A 20842-nucleotide genomic window follows, 5' to 3' on the forward strand; every position below is an offset into this window, starting at 1 on the left:
TAATATACAGAAATGAATGTAATATATAATGCAGAATTTGGTAATTGTAGATTCCAATAATGACACTTAAAAGTATTTTGGATTTTCTCTGAATGATTTCTTAGTCCATTTTGGAATTAAATGAACATCTCTTCTATAATTCTTTTCATTTTTACTAAAAGTAGTATATTTATCACGAGGAGTCATTTCATTTTCCTTTGGAAATTCAAACTTCAAATAATCAATTCTTTTTAATCCAGTAGCATCACCATCTTTTAAGTTTTCACTTGTCTTAATAATTGATTGATAAATATTTTCTATATTGGTATCAACTTGTTTCATTCGTTGTCTTAATCTATACTTTTGTGGTACAGACATTCTAGGAGCTTTCTTCCACAAATACCCTCCACTCAATGTTAATGAGGATCTAAATGCTCCAAACATTATATGTGATGTATATGATATGTATTATTGATTATAAAGTTCAAATCCACATGTAATCATATTCAGAAAAGGTTTAATGATAAATTTTTTTTCTTTTCAAAATTTGACCATTTTTTGAACAATTTCGCACGACCGTTTATTCTCTCTCTAAAAAAAACTGAGTGCCCAGAAGATTGTTAAGATAATTTATACGACAAACACAATTTATGCTTTTAATTTGAATCAAGCTAAGTTTAGTAATCGTCAAGAATTATATGGAGATTGACATAGGTATAGTTGGGTGACTTACTAAGTCTTAGTTTAAGAATTACAAATATTCATATTGTGGGTTGTTTTTGTGGACTATGAAGTAAAGGTTTTATTTTATTGAATTCCTTAAATGAAAGACTTGGAATGTATTGAGTCATTCCTGTTATTATAACATTGGATTATTCACTTTATTAACTCTTGAAATGAATTTATTTCAATTTCATCCCCTAAAACCAAGTAAAGAAATGTTGGTTTCTTCTAGATTTCTTACGTTTCTGTTTTGCGTGATCAAAAGTCAACCGTTAACTTTAACCACGATTGATTAATACCCGACAAGTTACGTTGAATTATTCACTTGATGATATATAATTGGGTAAGTTTAAACTTTTCAATCAAATAGTCAAATTACATAGTTAGTTAGTTTACTCACACTCTAAAAATATTTTGTCGCAAGTTGCAAAAATTAGCTAGTTAACTTTGCGACAACCACCAAAAATAACATAGCAACGATTCAAAAGATTTACCATGAGCAATGGTGGCAAATAATGTAATATAATATAATCTAATTGTCACGTTGTTTGGTTTTTAAGGATATACGTTTAAAGCTCCTTTTCTACATTGTGGTCTGAATTATAGTAATTGAGTTTATAGATTCCGAAGTAACGTGGACAATTAGTAATATATACGAATAACCTAGAGATCCCCTTATCTACGTTGCATTCCCTACAACCCAATGAATTGGAATGACTTCAATTAAATTTTGTTGGTTTTTAAAAAAAGCATATTCAATTAATTAAGAGCCCCTGAAAAGGGACAATTATATCATAAATCTTAAAATATACATGGGAAAACACATTAAGTGGTCCGATCCAGTAATATCCCTACTAAATTTAAATTCTTTTCAAAGTTTAATATGGGTAATGGTTTCCACACTTTAAGCAATGAATGAAATTTTAGGGAGGTTCGGACAACAGGCTAAAGTATCAAAATTCTAGAAGCAATAGAAGTGGGAAAAAATAATAATAAAAATCACTGATCTAGAATTTATCACCCTATATGAGGCTGTAACTATACTATTCAGCCATAAAGGAAATCAATGGGTTGGGTTAGGGTTGCCATTCCCAGCTACGTTTATTAACGTTAAAAGACATAGGAATGGAATAGGGGGAGTGAATCTCACGCCCCCCCCCCCCCTTTCCTGTTATTATTGTATCCGATTGGATAAGATCGGATTCTATGCTTGGTTCTTTACAAGCCATTCGTCCTTGTTTGACCAACGTTTGTCTCTCTAAAAATATCCTTTATAAGGATATAATTCTAATTCTAATAATAATGATAGCGAGTCATCCGAAATAATTTTCCCTAACAGACTACTACTGTAATGGTTACCCATCCATAATAACAACTTTAAATTCTACTTGTGGTTACGTTTGCTTGCTCTCTTTCTATACCAAAAAAAGCTTAGATCCTTTTTAGGTAGGTGATTCCTAATTAAACAGGTTTCGCACTATTCGACCCCACGATCTTCACCTTTTCTATATGGACAGAATTCAAAAATTCTTTTTTTTTTTTTTGGCTTCCACCTGTCATAAAAAACCTCTTCTAACCCGTAACTCGGACTATGAAAAATAAAAATTATCAGGAAAATTTTTCAATTCCGTGTTCCTTCTACAAACTGTGGTGGTAGTTATATTATATACTAAAACTAGTTATATATTTAAAGCTATATAGTAAACTATGTATATGTAATAAAAAAAAGTTAGAATGCAATGTATTTGAATGAATAAATCATCTTTATATTGATGGATGTGTTGATATAAACTATAAAGTAAAAAGACAAGCAAAATAAATAGATGTAAAATTTATGTAAAAAATCTCTCTAATAAAAAGCATTGCATGAGGATATAAAAGATTAATTAACAACACTATATATAATAATTAGATAATCAATTCAAACAAACAAAATTTGATGATATAATAATAAGACCCAAACATGATTAACACCCTTTGTTAACCATGTCTTAATATTTTTTTTTTATTTTGTAACCTATAAAATGATTAGTTGCAATAGTTGTAAAAAACTATCAACTAAAATGATAATAAAAAAACCCAAAAACCCTTCGTGACGTAAAAATTAAATGATGAAAGAACAATACTACTTGTCCTTTGATTTATGATTGTACTCTTCATAAACACGCAGTCAACCACTTTCTATAATTATGGGAAGTGGAAGGAATGGTACTCATAATATCAGAATTTGATGATGCTAAAGTATAATTAGTTTTTGAATTAACTGAATAATTCAAATCAAAGTAATCTAAATCTTTACTTGGTTGAGTATTACTTGAACTAACAGTAGATAATAATAATGGTGATGAATTAATATCCAAATATGAATTGCTAGTATGTTGATATAATGCTGGAGTCAATAATGGAGATACCAAGTTGTCTGAGGTGATAGTAGATGCAGAATTGTTTCTCAGATGAGAACCAGATGATTCATGATGTTGTTGTTGTTTAGCTATTATATTAACCGCGTTGTATTCATCAACAGATTTACATTCTTCAGAACAATAAATTGAATTCTGAGAACACAACTTATCACAAGTTAAACAATAGTTATTGAAAGCCAAGTCAGACATTATGATGATTATAGTTGATATGAAGATAAACTAGTTGTAAATGAAGAATCAAAAAAATTTGGTTGTAAAAAATTGATTCTGTTGCCAGTAAAAAATATTTGGGTAGTGACTGTAAAAAAAAATCCACGTGTAAAGTGCTTCTAACTAAAAAAGACCTTTTCTAATATGGATTAATATATGACTTCTGAGGGTTACTTGCTGTAAACAGTAGATGTCTAGTTTCTATAATAGTTATAAAACTAATGAGAAACTTGTAATGAAAGTATGGATTACTGATCAAAAGGAATAAAAACTGAAAAAGTGAAAAATAAAAATTTTCAAGTTAAATCAGTTTATATAAATATAAATTTTTGTATATTTATTTACCTTTATTAATAGAAACAGTGTGGATTTTTTTTCTGTTTTTGAAAGGTGTGGTTAACCCACAATTCTTTTTTTTTTTTTTTTTTTTTTTTATGATTCATAAAAAAATATTTTTTAATTTATGCATGAGTGTAAAAAAAAAAAAAAAAATGAGTAATAATAACAGAGAAACCTCTAGAAAACTGGAAATTCCTAATTCAGCTAAGAAAATTTAAAATTTGAATGACTGACTGTGGAAAATAAAAAAAAATTTATTATGATTTTCGATCAATTTACACGTGCATTGGCGTAGTAAATTTGGTTAACACGGTTTGTTTTTGTTGTTTATTTTATTTTTACTCCTCTTCCTCCTATTTTTTTTCACTAATTGTTATGATTTTACCCACAAATCCTCACTAAAAATTCAAAACCCACAAGGTTTACCCACTAATTCATACACAAAAGTTTTTTGGCTAACCGTGACCCACGATTCTCACCACCACGTACAACTTTAATTTTTATTTATTTTTACCCCTAATTACATTATTGTAAACTATAAACAGAATATATACTAGATATTTCCCAACCATACCATGGTATACCCATCAACACCACCACCACTAATAGTAGTAGCATTATTCAGTGTGTTTACGTAACACAAAGAATTTACAAGTCCTACATTCTTTATGATTCTTTACAAGTGTGTTAATGTGTATAAACCTCTGCTATAGGATTTAATGGAAATGGAGAGAAAATTCTAGATTTACCGACTATGTAAATTATTTTTTTTATTTTTCTCTCACTAAATGTTTCAAATTTCTCCACAAAACATTTTTATTTTTTCACTAATTCTCTTCATTAGAGAACAAAACTGCTCACAAAATAATGTTATGACATACCGCCGAAATTTTTTTTTCTTCCTTTACTGCTCAACTAATTACTTTTCTAATTGTTTCCAAAACGTTCTATACATACTAAAAAAATTTTCATTTATATATAATTTAATTATATTAAGTACAGCTGTCAAATTCAAATTCAAATTCAAATAATATCTTTTGCTGTTTGATGTGATTGTATAACTACCACTTTAAGTAATAACAAGTTTAAACTTCCTAATCAGAAACATGTGGCAATAGATGAATTGAATGAAGTAAAGTATTATTTGTTTCTGTTATGAAAAATATAGGTAATTTTTTAAGCTTTAGCTAAAAAAACATGTGGTAAAAGAGACACGATGTATGGCTTTGTTTTGATTTTTTGTTTTGTCTAGTCTAATTCTACGCTACCAGAACCTTTTTTTTAGCAAGCAAGCAAAAACTCTCACTACAGAGCACATCATCAAGCGAAAATTAGTGTCAATGTGCGTGCGTTCTTCCTCATGTATGTATATCCATAGTGGGAAATTTATTTCCGTAGCGCGCAAAAAAATAACAATCAGCTGAGAGCAGTGATGGCCTTTAAAAAAACGATTTTTTGCCCTAAATCAGATGGTTTTATTTTTGTTTGTTTTACGTAAAATTTAAAGTTTTTAAGTCAGATGAAATGAAACAGTTTACAAAAACAATCTTTAAATTAAGGAGAGAATGTTAACATCAAGGCTAACTGATCTTATTTATGAGCTCATTCTATCTCATCTCAACGTCTTTGTAATCTTGCGGTTGTAATAGTTACCTTTCATGTATTGAAGGTAGGTAATCTGGTTTGACGTAAGAAAAAAAAATTTGCTATAACTACTGTGTAATTTTTAATTTTTTTTTTTTTGCATACATATTGAAAAATTTTCGGTCTAAAAGTAGTAGAGATGAGCGCATCGTGGGTGCAATTTTTTTCATAATTCTTTATTTATTTGTTCATTTTAGGCAATAAAGGACCAGTTTTAAGAATACCCAAATCAAGGTAACCGGGTTGACATCGTGTATTTCGACATCGCACTTGCCTTACTTGGAAGATCGGTGTTATTAGCTTTGGTCTAAACAGGATCTATAAACTTCTCATCTCTTATTCATCGTGTTGCTATTGACATTTTCTGTTAAATATAACAAAACAAAGCAAAACTGCACAATATGAAACCACTATATAATCTTCAATTCATGCAACTCATTTCTTGATCGTGTATCTATAGTTGTCATGCTGCAACTCAGATGAAAATTTTTTCTCTCTATAAATTGGGTTTTTTTTTTTGCAATATGAGATGTGGCTAGACACTTCCAGAAAAATCAATTTAATACTTCTAAAGGGCAATACTATACATAGAAGTTTGATCTTTACGTTTCAAATGAATTTCATATTAATTTAATTCATGGATTCTAGATGGTTAATCAATGTAATATTAAATTCATTTTGAGAAAGCGGTCTTACATCAACTTTACAATTTTGAATGATTTTCGACTAATATTTCTGAATAACATATCTTTGTCAACCCCCTGGACAAACTTTTCCCCTTCTAACCTATTATCATTGCAGATTGAAAACTTTTGTAACTCTTTATTTTGATCAACTATGCCAATAATAGTTTAAAGTAAATTAAATATCGGCTAAGATTGGTAAGTTTCATTTTGAGAAGTTACTCGCAAGACAAAACCAATCATTCCATTTCATTAATTCATCTACAAGGAGGTCAATCCTCAGATTCAGACGTTTACTGTTATGATCTGCCTGGGTTAACATACCAATCGTTGAGGATTATCGTTACAGATTAATGAAACTTGATCTCTAGTAATTTATTAGCGTTAATCACCTTAAATTGAAAATGGATATTCCACTGTTAAGTGAGGTGTAGTGAGGCTGCTTCAGCCCCAAGAGTCGTGCAAAATTCCCAATAATAGAACATTTTTTTGATATTGTTCTGGTCTTTTTTTTGTGTAGACCAAAACTAAAAAAAACCCTGAATAAAAAAAAAAGATCTGCCTTTTTTATTTTTTTTTTTTGAGAAAAACCTTTGATAATCAGGATTCCAACAAAAAATTTAAAGCAGTTTTCAGTCACACATTTTTTTTAAAGTAACGAAATTGGGTAATTTGTTGCTACAATAGTTCCAAAAAGAGTTACGTATATGTCAATGATGATTCTCCTAGACAATCAAATACCAATTAGCCCAATCCGACTCAACTGAAAACAAATAATTTAATACGATATGGTAGACAGTAGCAACCGTCAAGCCGATACATTAGTCTAAATAGAAATTTTAACCCACACTTCATCTCCGTACTAGTTAACCAAAACTAGACCAAACAAAAGCAAGTTTACAATAAACTTCCCGTAATCGCATACCTTTTTTGTGTATACCTCTCCTTTTTTCGCAATTAGGGTTTACTGAAACCTGTGGTATATACAATTCCGCCGAATGGTATTTCCACTACTGTTGGTACGACTCACCTAAAAATGTACAATGCAATGGCGGCAAGACAAACCTATACTACTACCTCCACAATTTATTAATTGTTTTGTGGTTTTAAAGCTGGGTGATATAATTGTGATAATCCTGGTTCAAGCTACTTATGAGAAAAGGAGGTGATTTGTAGATGGTTAATGTTTAGTTTCTTTTTCTATTTTAATCAGGATTTGCATCTTTCGCTAATGCGTAAAGTCTTTCAATTCAAAACTTTTTTTTTTGTGGAGTACCTCCACTAAAAAGAATCGATCAGTGAGGAGAAATTTATACTAAAACGCAAAACCAGTAAACACTCTCGAGTGGTTAAATGAGGGGTCATTAAAAAATTTTCACATACTTTTCAACCCCACTATATAATGTTTATTAACCAACAAGAATATAGCATTAATTTCTTTTTAAATATCAATTTGACGTAGCGGTTTCCCCTCCAATTAGATTTGACTTGTCCCGTTAGTCCTGAAAAGGTCTGTATACAAAATTAAAGTTGAATACGATGATGATCATGACTATAACTATATGAATAATGGTTTCTCCTCACACTTTTTTTGCCACTTTACATACAATTAATCTCTCCACTATTAGTGTATACTTATTTTCTTAATTAAGATACTAATGTAAAAGGGTAATAGTATAATTATGTGGTGTGGTGTGTTTAAAATGCAAAGTGTTTATTTTTCAATTTTGTAACGCGCATTTTGTAATTTGTAGTTTGTCAATAATTATGGATGTATATTTCCGGAGTATAATTGGAAATGATATTAATTAATTTTAAAAATACCTCATAAAGTGGAGATACTTATTGTTAAGGTTATGGTCATGGTTATTAACGTTTAATACGATATTAAGACGGTAAGAGATCTAATATGTTTTTAGATCATAAGTTGTTCAACCGATTTATGAGAGTGAAAAATTTTGAAATGTTTTTTTTCTTTTTAGATTTTTGCGCCAGCAGCACCCCACTCCGCGTACCCCAATTTTCATTTTACAACATTAAAGTAAAGTCCCACACTGCTTGCTTCATTTTAATTAACTATTAAAGTTTTATAATAATCTTAATGTAGTGTATGTAACCTGATTGTTTTCTAAATTAATTTCAATTTAAGAAAGGTGTCCTATAACGGTAATTCAATATCATATTTACCGCTGTGCTTATAGTGTTTTATGTGCCACTTGATCAAGTGAGAGACTAAAATATGTAGCTGAAGTAAGTTGCTTAGAAACTATGGTCTAGTTTTGGTCTAAGATTGTGGAGATAATCTGTTTTAAATATGTTTTAGAATATCTGATTGTGTATTAAGAAACACACAGAGATAAGTAAAAAAAATGCAGCCACTTCTTATCAATATGGCTCACGTTACCCATTTCGTATTGCTCTTTATCTATCTACTACACCACACTTTATCTAATAAGTTTAAATTGCTATCAATTTGCGTATCTATCTACTTCAAATCATATTCAATTATCTAATCGTAATCGTAATCGTAATCGTAATTGTAATTGCTATCGCATGTGGCCGCTCTCATATTTTAAATTGTGGTTATTAGCGGCATGTAAGAGAGAGAGACTGAAAGCCCTCGAATAGAATTAACTTTTACTACTTATGGTCAACTACGGCATCCATTGCTCTTTATAAAAATTTCTTTCTTTCTTTCTTTCCATTTCGATTGTTCTATCTGGGGGAAATATTATTATTATTAGTAAGAAAAGCTGGGATTTAATAAAATTATTTCTTTTTTTTACGTCTCTATGTTATTTCTCGTAGTTGAGATTTATTGACCCGCCAACTTCCATTTGAATTGCGCTCTTGGATAGGATTGGAGTAATTGATATAGAGGGGAGATAAATGATTAATATTTTAGGAAAAGTAAATTAGTGATCGTGGTGGCTGTTGATATTTCGAATAGAGTTGCCAAAATGAGAAACTGAAGATATTAAGTAACTTTTAACTAGAATTTTGAAAGTTTCGACCAGAAATAGACATCTATTATAGAAATAAACTACAATATTGAATTGCAACTAATGGTTCATGAATCCCTATACCAAAAAGTAAAGAATAACTACAAAAACAGATCAAGATGATACCAATTAGATAACGAAAGAACTAAAATAAACCGACAACTAAATACAGAAAAAACATACAATCTCGCAGAGATTAGATAAAACAAGAAGTTACAAATGGTATGAATAGATATGATTGGATACAGATTAATCGTAAACGTTAGCGGCTATGATGATGACAAGAAAAACAACAATAGAATTAGATTAGATAACTATTATGAAATGAGGAAGTTCCCGAAAACAAATTGATTGATAAATATAAAATAGTTAAATTCTAAATTAAGAAATTATTTCCCATAATAATCGCAATCAATTCTTTATCGAGAGAGATGGAAGACAGCGGGATGGATGTTATCTTATCAGTTTTTTTCGTAATTAAAATTTTGACAGATTTAGTATCAGATGGCGAAATTAAATTATTGATTTATTAATAGGTTTTGATATTTTGATTACAATCTGGAATGAGATTGTAAAATAAGGCATGGTACGTACAAGATAAGCAAATTATTTATTACTATTATTACTATTACTATTGATTGTATTTAGATTATAATTAAAAGTCAAAACCTTCTCTAATCCCCACAATTTCCATGTATCGAAAATGGAACTATTAATAAAAGGGTGGGATTAACCGAGATGAATTAAATCAAAGTTTAGAATGCGTCTTCTTCCACTGGAATATAACTCATTTCTAATTAACTCATTTGATAGATAGATAGATAGATAGATAAATGGATTAAACATTTTTATATTTATATCTTAATTTCAATAAATGTTTAATATCAGCATCTAATACTTTAAACCAATAATCAAACATTTGAACAATAATAAAATTCATGATTGGTAAAATATAATTTAAATTCAAATACCAAACTAAATCCTTTTTAAGATTTATAACTAATAAGATTAAAATTTGAATACAAATGGCACCATTAATATAATGAATGTTTTCAATGCCAAATTTTATCCAAGGATTACTTAAATCTAATTGATTACCTGCTGGTTGCAAAGATGTGATATTGGAATTTGATAAGTTAATAATAGATAACACGATGGATAAGGAGATTAATACATTACTAACTCCAATTTTTAACATACTATCATTACCATTTATTAATGATGTTACTGATATTTCTGCCATTAATGATGGATTTTTAATTATGTTTTTTAATTGTTTCTTACTAATGGAATAAAGAATGAATTGTAATGGTAATTGAGCAAATAATAAGTATAAGATGAACTTTTTGAATCTAATGAATGAATTAATATTATCTCTTTGAAATTTAGATATAATATCATTTTGTTCATCAGTATCTAATAAAGCAACTGGTTCTTTATTAGTTGACACTGGTTCGACTGATTTATCACTAGATTGTGATAAAACTTCTTTATCAACTTTTCTAGCTCTTGAAGTTGATTCTGACATTATTATAGACTAATTTGCAACCAAAACTGAAATAAATAGCTTATACAGAAAGTTTAAAACAAGGTGAAATATTCTTGTAATGGCAAAGATTTTCTCAGTTTTGTTCAACTTTTTCTTTTTTGCCTGAAGTATTTATTTTATTTTATGCCACTCCGATTGTTTTTGATCTAGATCAGATAAAACGTCGTGTATGGAGGTATAAAAATAGCCATTTTATTTGATTACATAAGTTCTTACCAACCAAAAAAGACCTAGAACTTTTTTTTGAGATATGGGTATTGTGTACAGGACAAGCAAGAAAAAAGGATAAGTTCACTTTATTTTTGACATTTCAACTTCAAACACTCAAATCTAAACAAACAAACTCAAACGAAAATTTTTTGATCTACGAGGAAGAATAACAATGAAAATATAACCTAAACAAATTGGAGAGCGAGCGAGATGGTGTAAGATAGAGTATGTTGCTACTTGATCTAAAACAAATTTAGTGTTTTTCAATTTCTTAATTCAGCAATTATTCGATTTGGATCGAGGAAAAATCATAATAATTATTCGTTTAAGGTTTATGGTGCTTATATTTCCGATTTGGGATTGAAATAAAATGAGTTAATATGATTTTGTATTAATTTTTTCTTATTTCAATTGAATCTATCATATTATAGACGCCTTATTTCTCTCTAATTTGATCAGACGGTGGCGTAGTTATATGATGTGTTGTCAAGTAATGATGACAGAGAGAGTAACTCTAAGAGAGAGATGAGTGAGACATAAGTTAGGCTTGTGAAGTTCGGGTTTAAATTGATTGATTTATTGACATGAGAAAGCAGGGGTAACAAACTTTACACAAATACTATTTTTCATAACTAATAGTGCTAATAATTGTGTATAAATATATGCTGAATTTGACCAAAACGGGATAATTACTATACAAACTTTAACATTTTGTGATTATTATTGGAGTATGACATGTATGCAGGATGTACCAATGCAAATAAAATAATTAATTATTTTTCAATTGATTAGCGTTAATTAAAAGGGTATGTGGAATATATATATATACAGGAATGGGCAGGTACCAAAAGAGGTAAAATTGTTAGATTTGGGGATAATAATAATAATAAACAAATAGATTTTACAGTAAAATAATTCTAGACATATTATTTAGATGAAATTTTTCGATCGATTGCTTGGACTAGACTAGGCTAGACCAGACTAGACAAAATCTATAAGGCAATAAAATAACAAAACCTTAATAATATTCTTTAATCATTTTAATTTTTAAAATGGTTGCACAATGAATGGGCAGTTAAAATGTCTAGAATCTTTTTTGGTTGATGAATCAATGGTAAGTGTTTTGACTATGACAATAATAAAGGAGGATTTATATTCAATACAAGGGATTATTGTTTAAGGATAGGTAACAAAAAGCTATATTTTATCCATTAAGGGTAAAAGTCAAATGACAACAACGAAGGTGTAATAATAAGCATTATATACATTTATGTAGTCAATTTAATTTTCTTTCTTTCTCCTTCTATTGTCAAGACGAGACAAACGAAAATGAATAAAATGATAGACAAGAAAAACAGAATGAGACATCAATATGACAAGCTTATGATTTTAAACAATTATACAGTTACCGTCTAATTTGAAGGCGGCCATGGATTCAATTATAATTAATGCTATCGGTTACGATACATTAGAGAATAAACACAGAGATAGGATAACTCCATGATTGGAACAGGAAACAATTACCCTAATAATTGAACTCTACTCTACTCCACTCAATTCAGTTCAATTCAATTCAATCTAAAATGAGTTGCATGGAGTTAAACTGATTTGAATGACATAATTGAAAATGTAGACAATTCAACTGTCAAACTAAGAAATTAAATAAATCGATAAATATGAAATTGGTCTTGTATGGCATCTCTGAAACGACTATATTTGGGGTCTACTCATTTTTTTTATTCGATTTTCTAAAAATAAAACTGACAACCCAAACAAAAAAAAATACAAATAGATGTGCGATTTAGTGCATAAGGTAAATCATTCACCCAATAAAACTATGAAGTAGCAGTATCAACTAATGACATCGAAAAGACTGTGATTTTAGCCCTATTCATACTGTGTAAATTATGATTTATAGACGAATGAGATGTATTTATTTAACCTTAGACTAAACTGAAAATCAAAAGATTTAAACAATCAATCAACCCAAAAATAAATAATAAAAATAAAAAAATAAATGTTAAAAAACGACATTCTTCATTTCTACATTTTTATTTTTCGTGTTTTTATACACTTTTGGGTTAGTTCATCCGCAAAATGCTGCCCCCCTCCATTGTTAACAGACAATGACGACAACACTTGCATGAATTCATAAAAAAAAAGAAATTTAGTATGAAACAGCCCTCCACCATCCTGTATATACCCACACCGTAACCTATTTTAATCAATATTGTAAACAAGGGAGTGTATATTGACCAACCTTTATAGTGTATAATATATTAGACAGAGAACATTTACAGTGAGACTGTATATAACCTATGTGGAAAATGGGATTTAATTCAGAACAGTTAGATACGATACGATACGACACGACACGACACGACCCCCCCTCCACCATTATTTATTCCTTCCTTCCTCCCTCCACCATATAACTAGCAACCCTTAAACTAAGAAGAAGGCTTGAACCAAAACATTAATTAAAGTATAACCTGTAGGTTTGATCCCTCCAATTGAGCATATTTGCTTGTCTTTTTCTAATACGAATTACGTGTTGAATGAATGAACTGATTATTGTCTACACACCTCCTTTCAATGAGGAGATTAAAAGGCGAATTAAAGATGCGATTAAACGGAATGTAATCAATATCATTCAACCGTCTAAAAATGTTTTACCGCCTACCAAAAAAATAGAACAATAATTATATTGAGACAAACCAAATCTCACTTTTTTGAATATTATTTATCTTTTTGTTTCTTTTTTTATTATTGGATGTGCGACATTTTTATTTTTTATGTATATTTTAATATTTTTTATTATTTATTTTCGTTCTTTTTTTTTTTTTTTTTTAAATTTTTTAATTTTTTTTTTGAGTTTGTGAGTGGTTTTCGTTTTAAACAGCTTTTCTCTTTTTCTTTGGTCGTCTCTCACCTTTATATACACAGAATTATCACCAATTAAAAATTTTATCCTTAAAAACAACAATCACTATTCAACCTTTCAAACCCATCCTCAACCCTTGCTTCCTTACCATATATACATCCCTTTCATCCACTACTGGACATCATTATCACCTTCATATTCATTTGTGTGTGATCTTTTGTCAGTATTAAAAAAAGGCTTGTCTTATTACCCTTAGCAAGATTCATAAAACATAAACAAAAGGGTCATATCATCATCCCATTATACAACAACTTTTTTGTATATCATACACCTAGTTTTGTTGATTCTAATTGAAACTTAACACATATTCACTTATTTGTTAACATTTAAAGTAAATTATTGAGAACGATTCATCATCCATCAATCAATCCATTCATTCATTCACTCGTTTTTCATTTCCATTTCATTTTAATTTTAATCCTCATCTTTATTATCATTTGATTTGAGATTTCCTTTCCGTAGCATATCATAAACCTATTCCAATAGTAAACCAAACAATCAGTTATTCATTTAATCGATTAATCATTCACTTATTTTCAATACCCTTATTCATCCTTTCTATTTATAGACTTCATATGCTTCATTGAATCAAATCAATTAATCAAAAATAATATCATCGATTCTAATTAAAATTTAATCTTAATAATTTTCAAAAACTTCAATAATAATTTGTTTAAGTCTTCAATTTTAACTCAATCAAACAATTTGATTTAAGAAAGTTTAATCTTATCTTTCTTATCTTACACTTTTTTCTTTCTTAGAAACCAATCTATTTCAAGTATATTCCAACTACAGTCCTTCTTTCAATCCTTAATTCATACCTAAGATTTAACTAATCTCGTTTGCATTTAAAAAAATCCATAATTATATCACAGCATAAGCTTTTATTCCAATATGAAATTAAATACTGCCATTATAATATCAGCTTTATTAAGTTCAACTTATGCAGCATCCACCGATTCAAAAGGAGGTAATCAAGCAACCACTTCATCAACTTCTACCCCAACCACAACCACTAGTAGTTCAGTTTCAGTAAATGCTTTCATGTCAAGATATAATGCTTTAATAAGTAGTCTAAATGAGGATATTTCATCATCTGCAACTCCAGCTTCTTCAGTAGCAACTTCATCAGCTCAATCTATAAGTGGAGTCGCCGATCCTTATTCCTTTCCTTATGGTGAGTATCCAACTTATTCTTATCCATCTTATTATTTCCCAACTTATTCTTATCCAACTTATTCTCCACCAACTTATTCACCAACAACTCATTCACCAACAACTAGTTCTTATCCAACATATACTGGTCCTACTTATTCACCACCTACTTATACTGGTCCAACATATTCTTATCCAACGTATTCTTACCCTACGTATTCTTATCCAACATATTCACCTCCAACTTATACTGGTCCAACCTATTCACCACCAACATATTCACCACCTTCTTATACAGGTCCAAGTAAGTCATCTCCAAGTTACACTGGCCCAAGTTATTCTCAACCAACCTACTCAACATATAGTCCTTCTGCTCCTTCAGATAGTGAGACTGATTCAGGTTTAAGTTTTAATACTGGAAGTGGAAGTGAAAAATTACAAGACAGTAATACGGTTTCAGGTACTACATCTACTAATAGTCCAACTACCAATCCAACTACTGAAAGTTCAGACACAGGTAGTCCAGATACTACTACTCCAACCACTCAAAGTACAACCAGTCCAACTAGTGACAGTCCAACTGGAAATCCAACCACTTCAAACACAGATACGACTACTCCAACTACTGCTCCAACCACTTCTGTACCTACTTCTGCTACTACCGTTGATACTGGTTCTGATACAGCTGACACTGATACCACTTCTCCAGCTGATAGTGAAACCACTCCTCTTCTTGGTACTGGTGAAGATGAAGGTACTACCAGCAATACCGATACTGCTGAAACTGGTACTACCGATAACACTGACACTGCTGAAACTGGTACTACCGATAACACTGACACTGCTGAAACTGGTACTACCGATAACACTGACACTGCTGAAACTGGTACTACCGATAACACTGACACTGCTGAAACTGGTACTACCGATAACACTGATAGTGCTGAAACTGGTACTACTGATAATACCGATACTGCTGACACTGAAACTGGTACTATTCCTAATACTGATACTGCTGACACCGAAACTGGTACTACTGATAATACTGACACTGCTGAAACTGGTACTACTTCTAATACCGATACTGCTGAAACTGGTACTACTGATAATACTGATACGGCTGAAACTGGTACCACTAATACCGACACTACTGAAACTGGTACTGATTCAGGAAGTGTTGACTCCAGTACTCCAATTCTTGGTGATGTTCCAAGTGGTGATACTGAAACTGGTACTTCTCCAACTGATACCACCACTCCAACAGTTGGTCCAACCACCACTCAACTCAGTGATACAGAACTTCCAACTGATGGTTCTGGAACTACTATTCCAACCGATGGTACAGATGCTACTACTCCAACTGACGGTACAGATGCTACAACTCCTACTGCTGGTACCGGTACTTCTCCAACTATTGGATCTGATACTGTTGAAGCATCTTCTGGTACTGAAACTGTTCCAACTGAAGGTACTGGATCTCCAACCGATACTGAAACTGGATCTGAAACTAGTCCAAACTCAGATACTGTACAACTCGGTGATACTCCAAGTAGTGGTCAAGCTACTACTACTCCAAGTACTGCTGATATCGGTACCGACAATGGCAGTGAAACTGTAAGCCCAACGACAGATGGCACAAGTTTAGTCAGTCCAACTACTGGTGATTTAGGTACTGATAGTGATACTGGCAGTGATTCAGAAACTGAAACACCCGGTACTCCAGGTTCTGGTACTACTAGTCCAACTACTGATGGTACAAGTTTAGTCAGTCCTACTACAGGAGATTTAAGTTCTGGTACTGATGATACAACAAGTCCAACTTCTCCAGAATCCGAATCTGGTCCTGCAACAGGTGAAACAAGTGGTACTGATAATGGTACTACTTCTCCAACTACTGATGTTGCACCAACTTCTGGTCTTGGTAATTCTGAATCTGTTTCAGGAGGAAGTCCAACCACAAGCCCAACTGATGAAACCGGTGGTACTACTGGTCCAACCACTAGTCCAACTGACGAATCTGAAACTTCAGGTCCAACCACAGGTCCAGGCACAGATGAATCAGGCACAACTGGTCCAACGACTAGTCCAACTGATGAATCTGAAACTTCAGGCCCAACCACAGGTCCAGGTACAGATGAATCAGGCACAACTGGTCCAACGACTAGTCCAACTGATGAATCTGAAACTTCAGGCCCAACCACAGGTCCAGGTACAGATGAATCAGGCACAACTGGCCCAACCACTGGTGAAACTGGTACAACAGGTCCTGTTTCAGGATCATCCCCTCCATTAACTAGCGGTACTGCTTCTGAACCAGTTACTGGACCAACAACTGAGCCAACCACTGAACCAACTACAGGTCCCGCAACCAGTGGTCCTGCAACCAGTGGTCCAGCTGAATCTAATACTGGAGCAGGTACTGAAACCGGTAGTGCTCCATCGGATACAGGTACTTCATTAGCATCTCCTTCTACAGGTGAACTTGGTTCAACAACTGGTCCTTTAGAAAGTCAACCTCAAACTCCAACTACTGCTGGAACTGCTTCAAATGCAAGTGATACAGCAGCTGCTTCTGGTGCAAATACTAATAGTGCAAGTGAAGCTGAAAATACTCCTGCTACTAGTGGTAATGTTACTAACCCTACTACTTCTCCAGCAAGTGTTGCTACAGCCTCTGCAGACACTGCAGCAGCTTCAAATGCTTCTAATGCGGCTCAATCTGAAAATACTAATACTGCTCAAACTCAAGCAGCTTCTAATGCAAATCTTTCTCAAGCTACTAACAGTGAAGCCGCTGCTACCACTGCAAATGCTTCTACTGGTACTAATGCTACTCCTGAATTACAAACTGCATCCCAAGCTGAAGTATCTCAATCACCAAATACTGCTGCTGCTTCAGCTGCTACCGGACCAAATACTACTCCATCTACTGTTACTCCAAGTGTTACACAAGCTCCAACTACTGCAGCTACAGATAATACTTCTGATTGGTTGCCAACACAATTACTTATCGAAACTGGTTCAACTGCTGCTGCTTCTGCCAATTCAGGTATTACTACTGCTAGTGCTGTTCCTGTTGCATCTGGATTACCAAAAGCTATTACTCCAGCTACTACCGCTTCTCCAGGTAATGATTATGAAATTGTTTATATTGGATTTAAATCAGAATTAAATTATCCATTCGTGGTTCAACATTCTGTTTCTTCAGCTCAAATTTTCCAATATTTACCTCAAGCTTTGACTTTCCCATTTAACGATGCAAACAGTTATGCTGATGTTTCAGTTAAAAGATTGATCCCATTTACTGCTAGTGGTATTACTTATACAATCACTGTTGCTGAAGTTTATTTCCCAAGTAATTCTGTTGCTGCTTTAGCTCAATTTATTCAAACTCCTGGCTCATTGATTTATAGAAATCCAGATCCAACTGAACAAACATTATCTAACTTGATAGATAGTAGAATTCCATTAACTGGTCTTGATACTTCTGCTGGTACTTCTTCCACTACAACATCTTCATCCAATTCTAACTCTAACAATGGTTCTATTGATGCTGCTAACCCAACCACTACTTCCAATAAAGGTAGAATTGCTGGTATCACCATTGGTGCTGCAGCTGGTTGTGGTTTATACATGTCATTAATGGCTATATTGTTCAAGAGATTTAGAAAAGGTAATGCAATCCAATTACCACCATCTGATAGTGAATCTAATATTGCTCTTCCATCTGATGGTTCTATATTAGAAAGATCCTCAGGATTTTCTGCTATCTTCAACAGAATCGGTGGTAACGCAAATGTTGATTCCGGTAATGGTTCATTTTCTGGTCGGATTTCAGATCCTGTTCAACAGTCAAACTCACTAGGTTGGGCTCATTAAGGAACATTTACAGTCATAGTAGAGAAATTTTCTTTCCCTTTTAATTAATGGAAACCCTTGCATTAAAACATTCAAAGTTGTTGGCCTTTTTCACTTAAACATAAAATTGCTGGAATACAATTGATGTATCATCTACCATCACCCTTCACATATACTAACAACTCATATTATAACTAATTGGTTGGCTTGTCATTTTTATTCATTAGGTAGCTTTCAAAAAGAGATTAGGATTGTTATTCAAAGCATTAAACATAGGTAAATCAATAAGAGCTTCATAATAATTATACCCATAAAAAAGACAATTTTGTATTATAAGTTTTTTTATTGATTGATATAGTTGAACACCCATCCATACTTACATATTCGACAATTGTGAGTTTCATTTTTTAATTTTTGAATAGAGAGAAAGATTTCTTTAGAACCCAAAAAAAATTATATTATCTTCTTTTTCCTTTATTATTATTTTCCCATTTTTTTTCAGTTTTCTTGATATATTTATAATTGGTATTAATCTACTTTATAAATTGTCGCTTAATTTTGTTATTTTACAATATTTACATTTTATATTCATTAAAGTTTTATTTCATTAATATTATTTATTGTAGAATTATTTACTTTTTGAATTCAGCTTCAATGAATTCCCATAAATCATTAGTTAAGCTCTCAGCATCTTCTTCTAAGACTTCTGATAAGTCTTTAACCAAATCTTCCTTAGCTTCTAGGTTGTTCTTGGTAATATTCTTGCTGATTGTGTTGACCAAAGTATCATCCACCTCTCCCAAATATTCCTCTACCAAACTCTTAATCTTTTCATTAATCTTTTCAGTATCTTCTTGCAGTAATTTTGCAATGACAAACACGTTGTCATCAATTGATTCATCTACAACTTCAGTGTCAACTTGAGCCTCAACCTTGATCTTCTTTACAGATGGAGCTGCTTCATCTTTATTCAACTCTGATTCATTTTTTTCAATTTCTTTATCAGCAAGCTCTTCAGCTAAGCGCTTTTCGCTTCTTTCTGACATATATCCTGCGTAATCATCAGCATAAAACTTAAGTATAGAAGTGAAATGTGACATTTTTTGGCGATTCAAAACCTCAACTGTTGGATCAAACTCAGAAGCTTTCTGAATTTCTTTAAAATATCTTTCTTTGTTATTTATCAAATCTTGCTCATAAGATTTTAACTTTTGCAACGTGCTTTCCAACTGTAATCTTTCAATTGATTCTGTAGCTTGCATTTGTGCCAATTTCAAAATATAATTCTTTTCCAAGCTTTCTTCATCTTCAGTTTTTAAGAATGCATCATATTCCTTATCATTTAATTCAGGGAATTCAACAATTCTTGCTATCACTTCTGGTGTGTCTTTGGATGACTTTACTACAGTTTCTTCATTGGTTTCCTTAATGCCTTCATAAATTTTCTTCAACCTTTCTTTAGTTCCCTTTCTTTCATTTTCAATTTCTTTCTTACGCATTTCTCTCTCTATGTTTAATACTTCAGATCTAAATTTTATAATATCCTTGACTATCCCCTCTCTCATGTTACTAGGCACATCTATTAATTCACTATTATCAACTTTATATCTGCTATAGTAATCCATCACTTCATCTAAATCTTCAGTACCTGTCTTTTTGGAAACCTTCTCATAGTTTTTTACATTCAAAAGTAATGAATTTAATGTGACTCTAATATCTTCCTCATCTATATCATCAGTAGATTCCGTAGTTTCTATGTCTTGATTTGATAATTCATGATGGTGAACTATTTTAATTGACTCATTGATCAATAATGAACCAACATCCTTTTCATACTTGGTTACAAACCATTTAACATCTTCTACTCTATCAAATTTCACAAACAATAATCTGTTGTCGATGTAATCATAATTCAAATTTGACCACACATACCCTCCTCTACTTGATCCAAGCAATATTTCAAGAATCTTTTCAGCTGCAATCAACTTAACATTAGGAAAATGTGTAATCACTATGGTATCCAATTGATCTTTCAAGTTCTTGGGGATTAATGTTTCGATGCCTTTATACTTTTGTGGTTCTTCACTTAAATCGACTGTTGCGCCTGGATTCACAGCTTCACTGTC

At 31.6% G+C, this 20842-nt stretch overlaps 4 protein-coding genes across 4 annotated transcripts; all 4 read right to left on the reverse strand. All coding sequences in view use genetic code 12, as the record gives it.

Annotated features, from left to right (window-relative positions):
• Nucleotides 1-66: 66 nt before the first annotated feature.
• On the reverse strand, nucleotides 67-423 carry DFJ63DRAFT_284236 (mitochondrial 54S ribosomal protein mL60; the record flags this gene model as incomplete). The annotated part of the gene is made up of 1 exon (XM_064904784.1): nucleotides 67-423. One exon carries the CDS (start codon nucleotides 421-423, stop codon nucleotides 67-69), a length of 357 nt encoding a protein of 118 aa, XP_064763569.1.
• A 2435-nt stretch (nucleotides 424-2858) lies between these two features.
• On the reverse strand, nucleotides 2859-3314 carry DFJ63DRAFT_311564 (uncharacterized protein; the record flags this gene model as incomplete). The annotated part of the gene is made up of 1 exon (XM_064905789.1): nucleotides 2859-3314. The coding sequence occupies one exon, from the start codon at nucleotides 3312-3314 to the stop codon at nucleotides 2859-2861; it is 456 nt and encodes a 151-aa protein (XP_064763570.1).
• A 6527-nt stretch (nucleotides 3315-9841) lies between these two features.
• DFJ63DRAFT_311565 (uncharacterized protein) lies at nucleotides 9842-10531 on the reverse strand (the record flags this gene model as incomplete). The annotated part of the gene is made up of 1 exon (XM_064905790.1): nucleotides 9842-10531. The coding sequence occupies one exon, from the start codon at nucleotides 10529-10531 to the stop codon at nucleotides 9842-9844; it is 690 nt and encodes a 229-aa protein (XP_064763571.1).
• Nucleotides 10532-19042: 8511 nt separating this feature from the next.
• DFJ63DRAFT_67643 (uncharacterized protein) lies at nucleotides 19043-20822 on the reverse strand. Its single transcript, XM_064909054.1, has 2 exons — nucleotides 20357-20822; nucleotides 19043-20306 (listed from the first exon to the last, which is right to left on the reverse strand). Exons 1-2 carry the CDS (start codon nucleotides 20386-20388, stop codon nucleotides 19349-19351), a joined length of 990 nt encoding a protein of 329 aa, XP_064763572.1. The 5' UTR covers nucleotides 20389-20822; the 3' UTR covers nucleotides 19043-19348.
• Nucleotides 20823-20842: the final 20 nt, after the last annotated feature.

This window comes from Scheffersomyces coipomensis (genome assembly GCF_036884675.1).
Source record: "Scheffersomyces coipomensis strain NRRL Y-17651 chromosome Unknown DFJ63scaffold_2, whole genome shotgun sequence".
NCBI lineage: Eukaryota > Fungi > Ascomycota > Pichiomycetes > Serinales > Debaryomycetaceae > Scheffersomyces > Scheffersomyces coipomensis.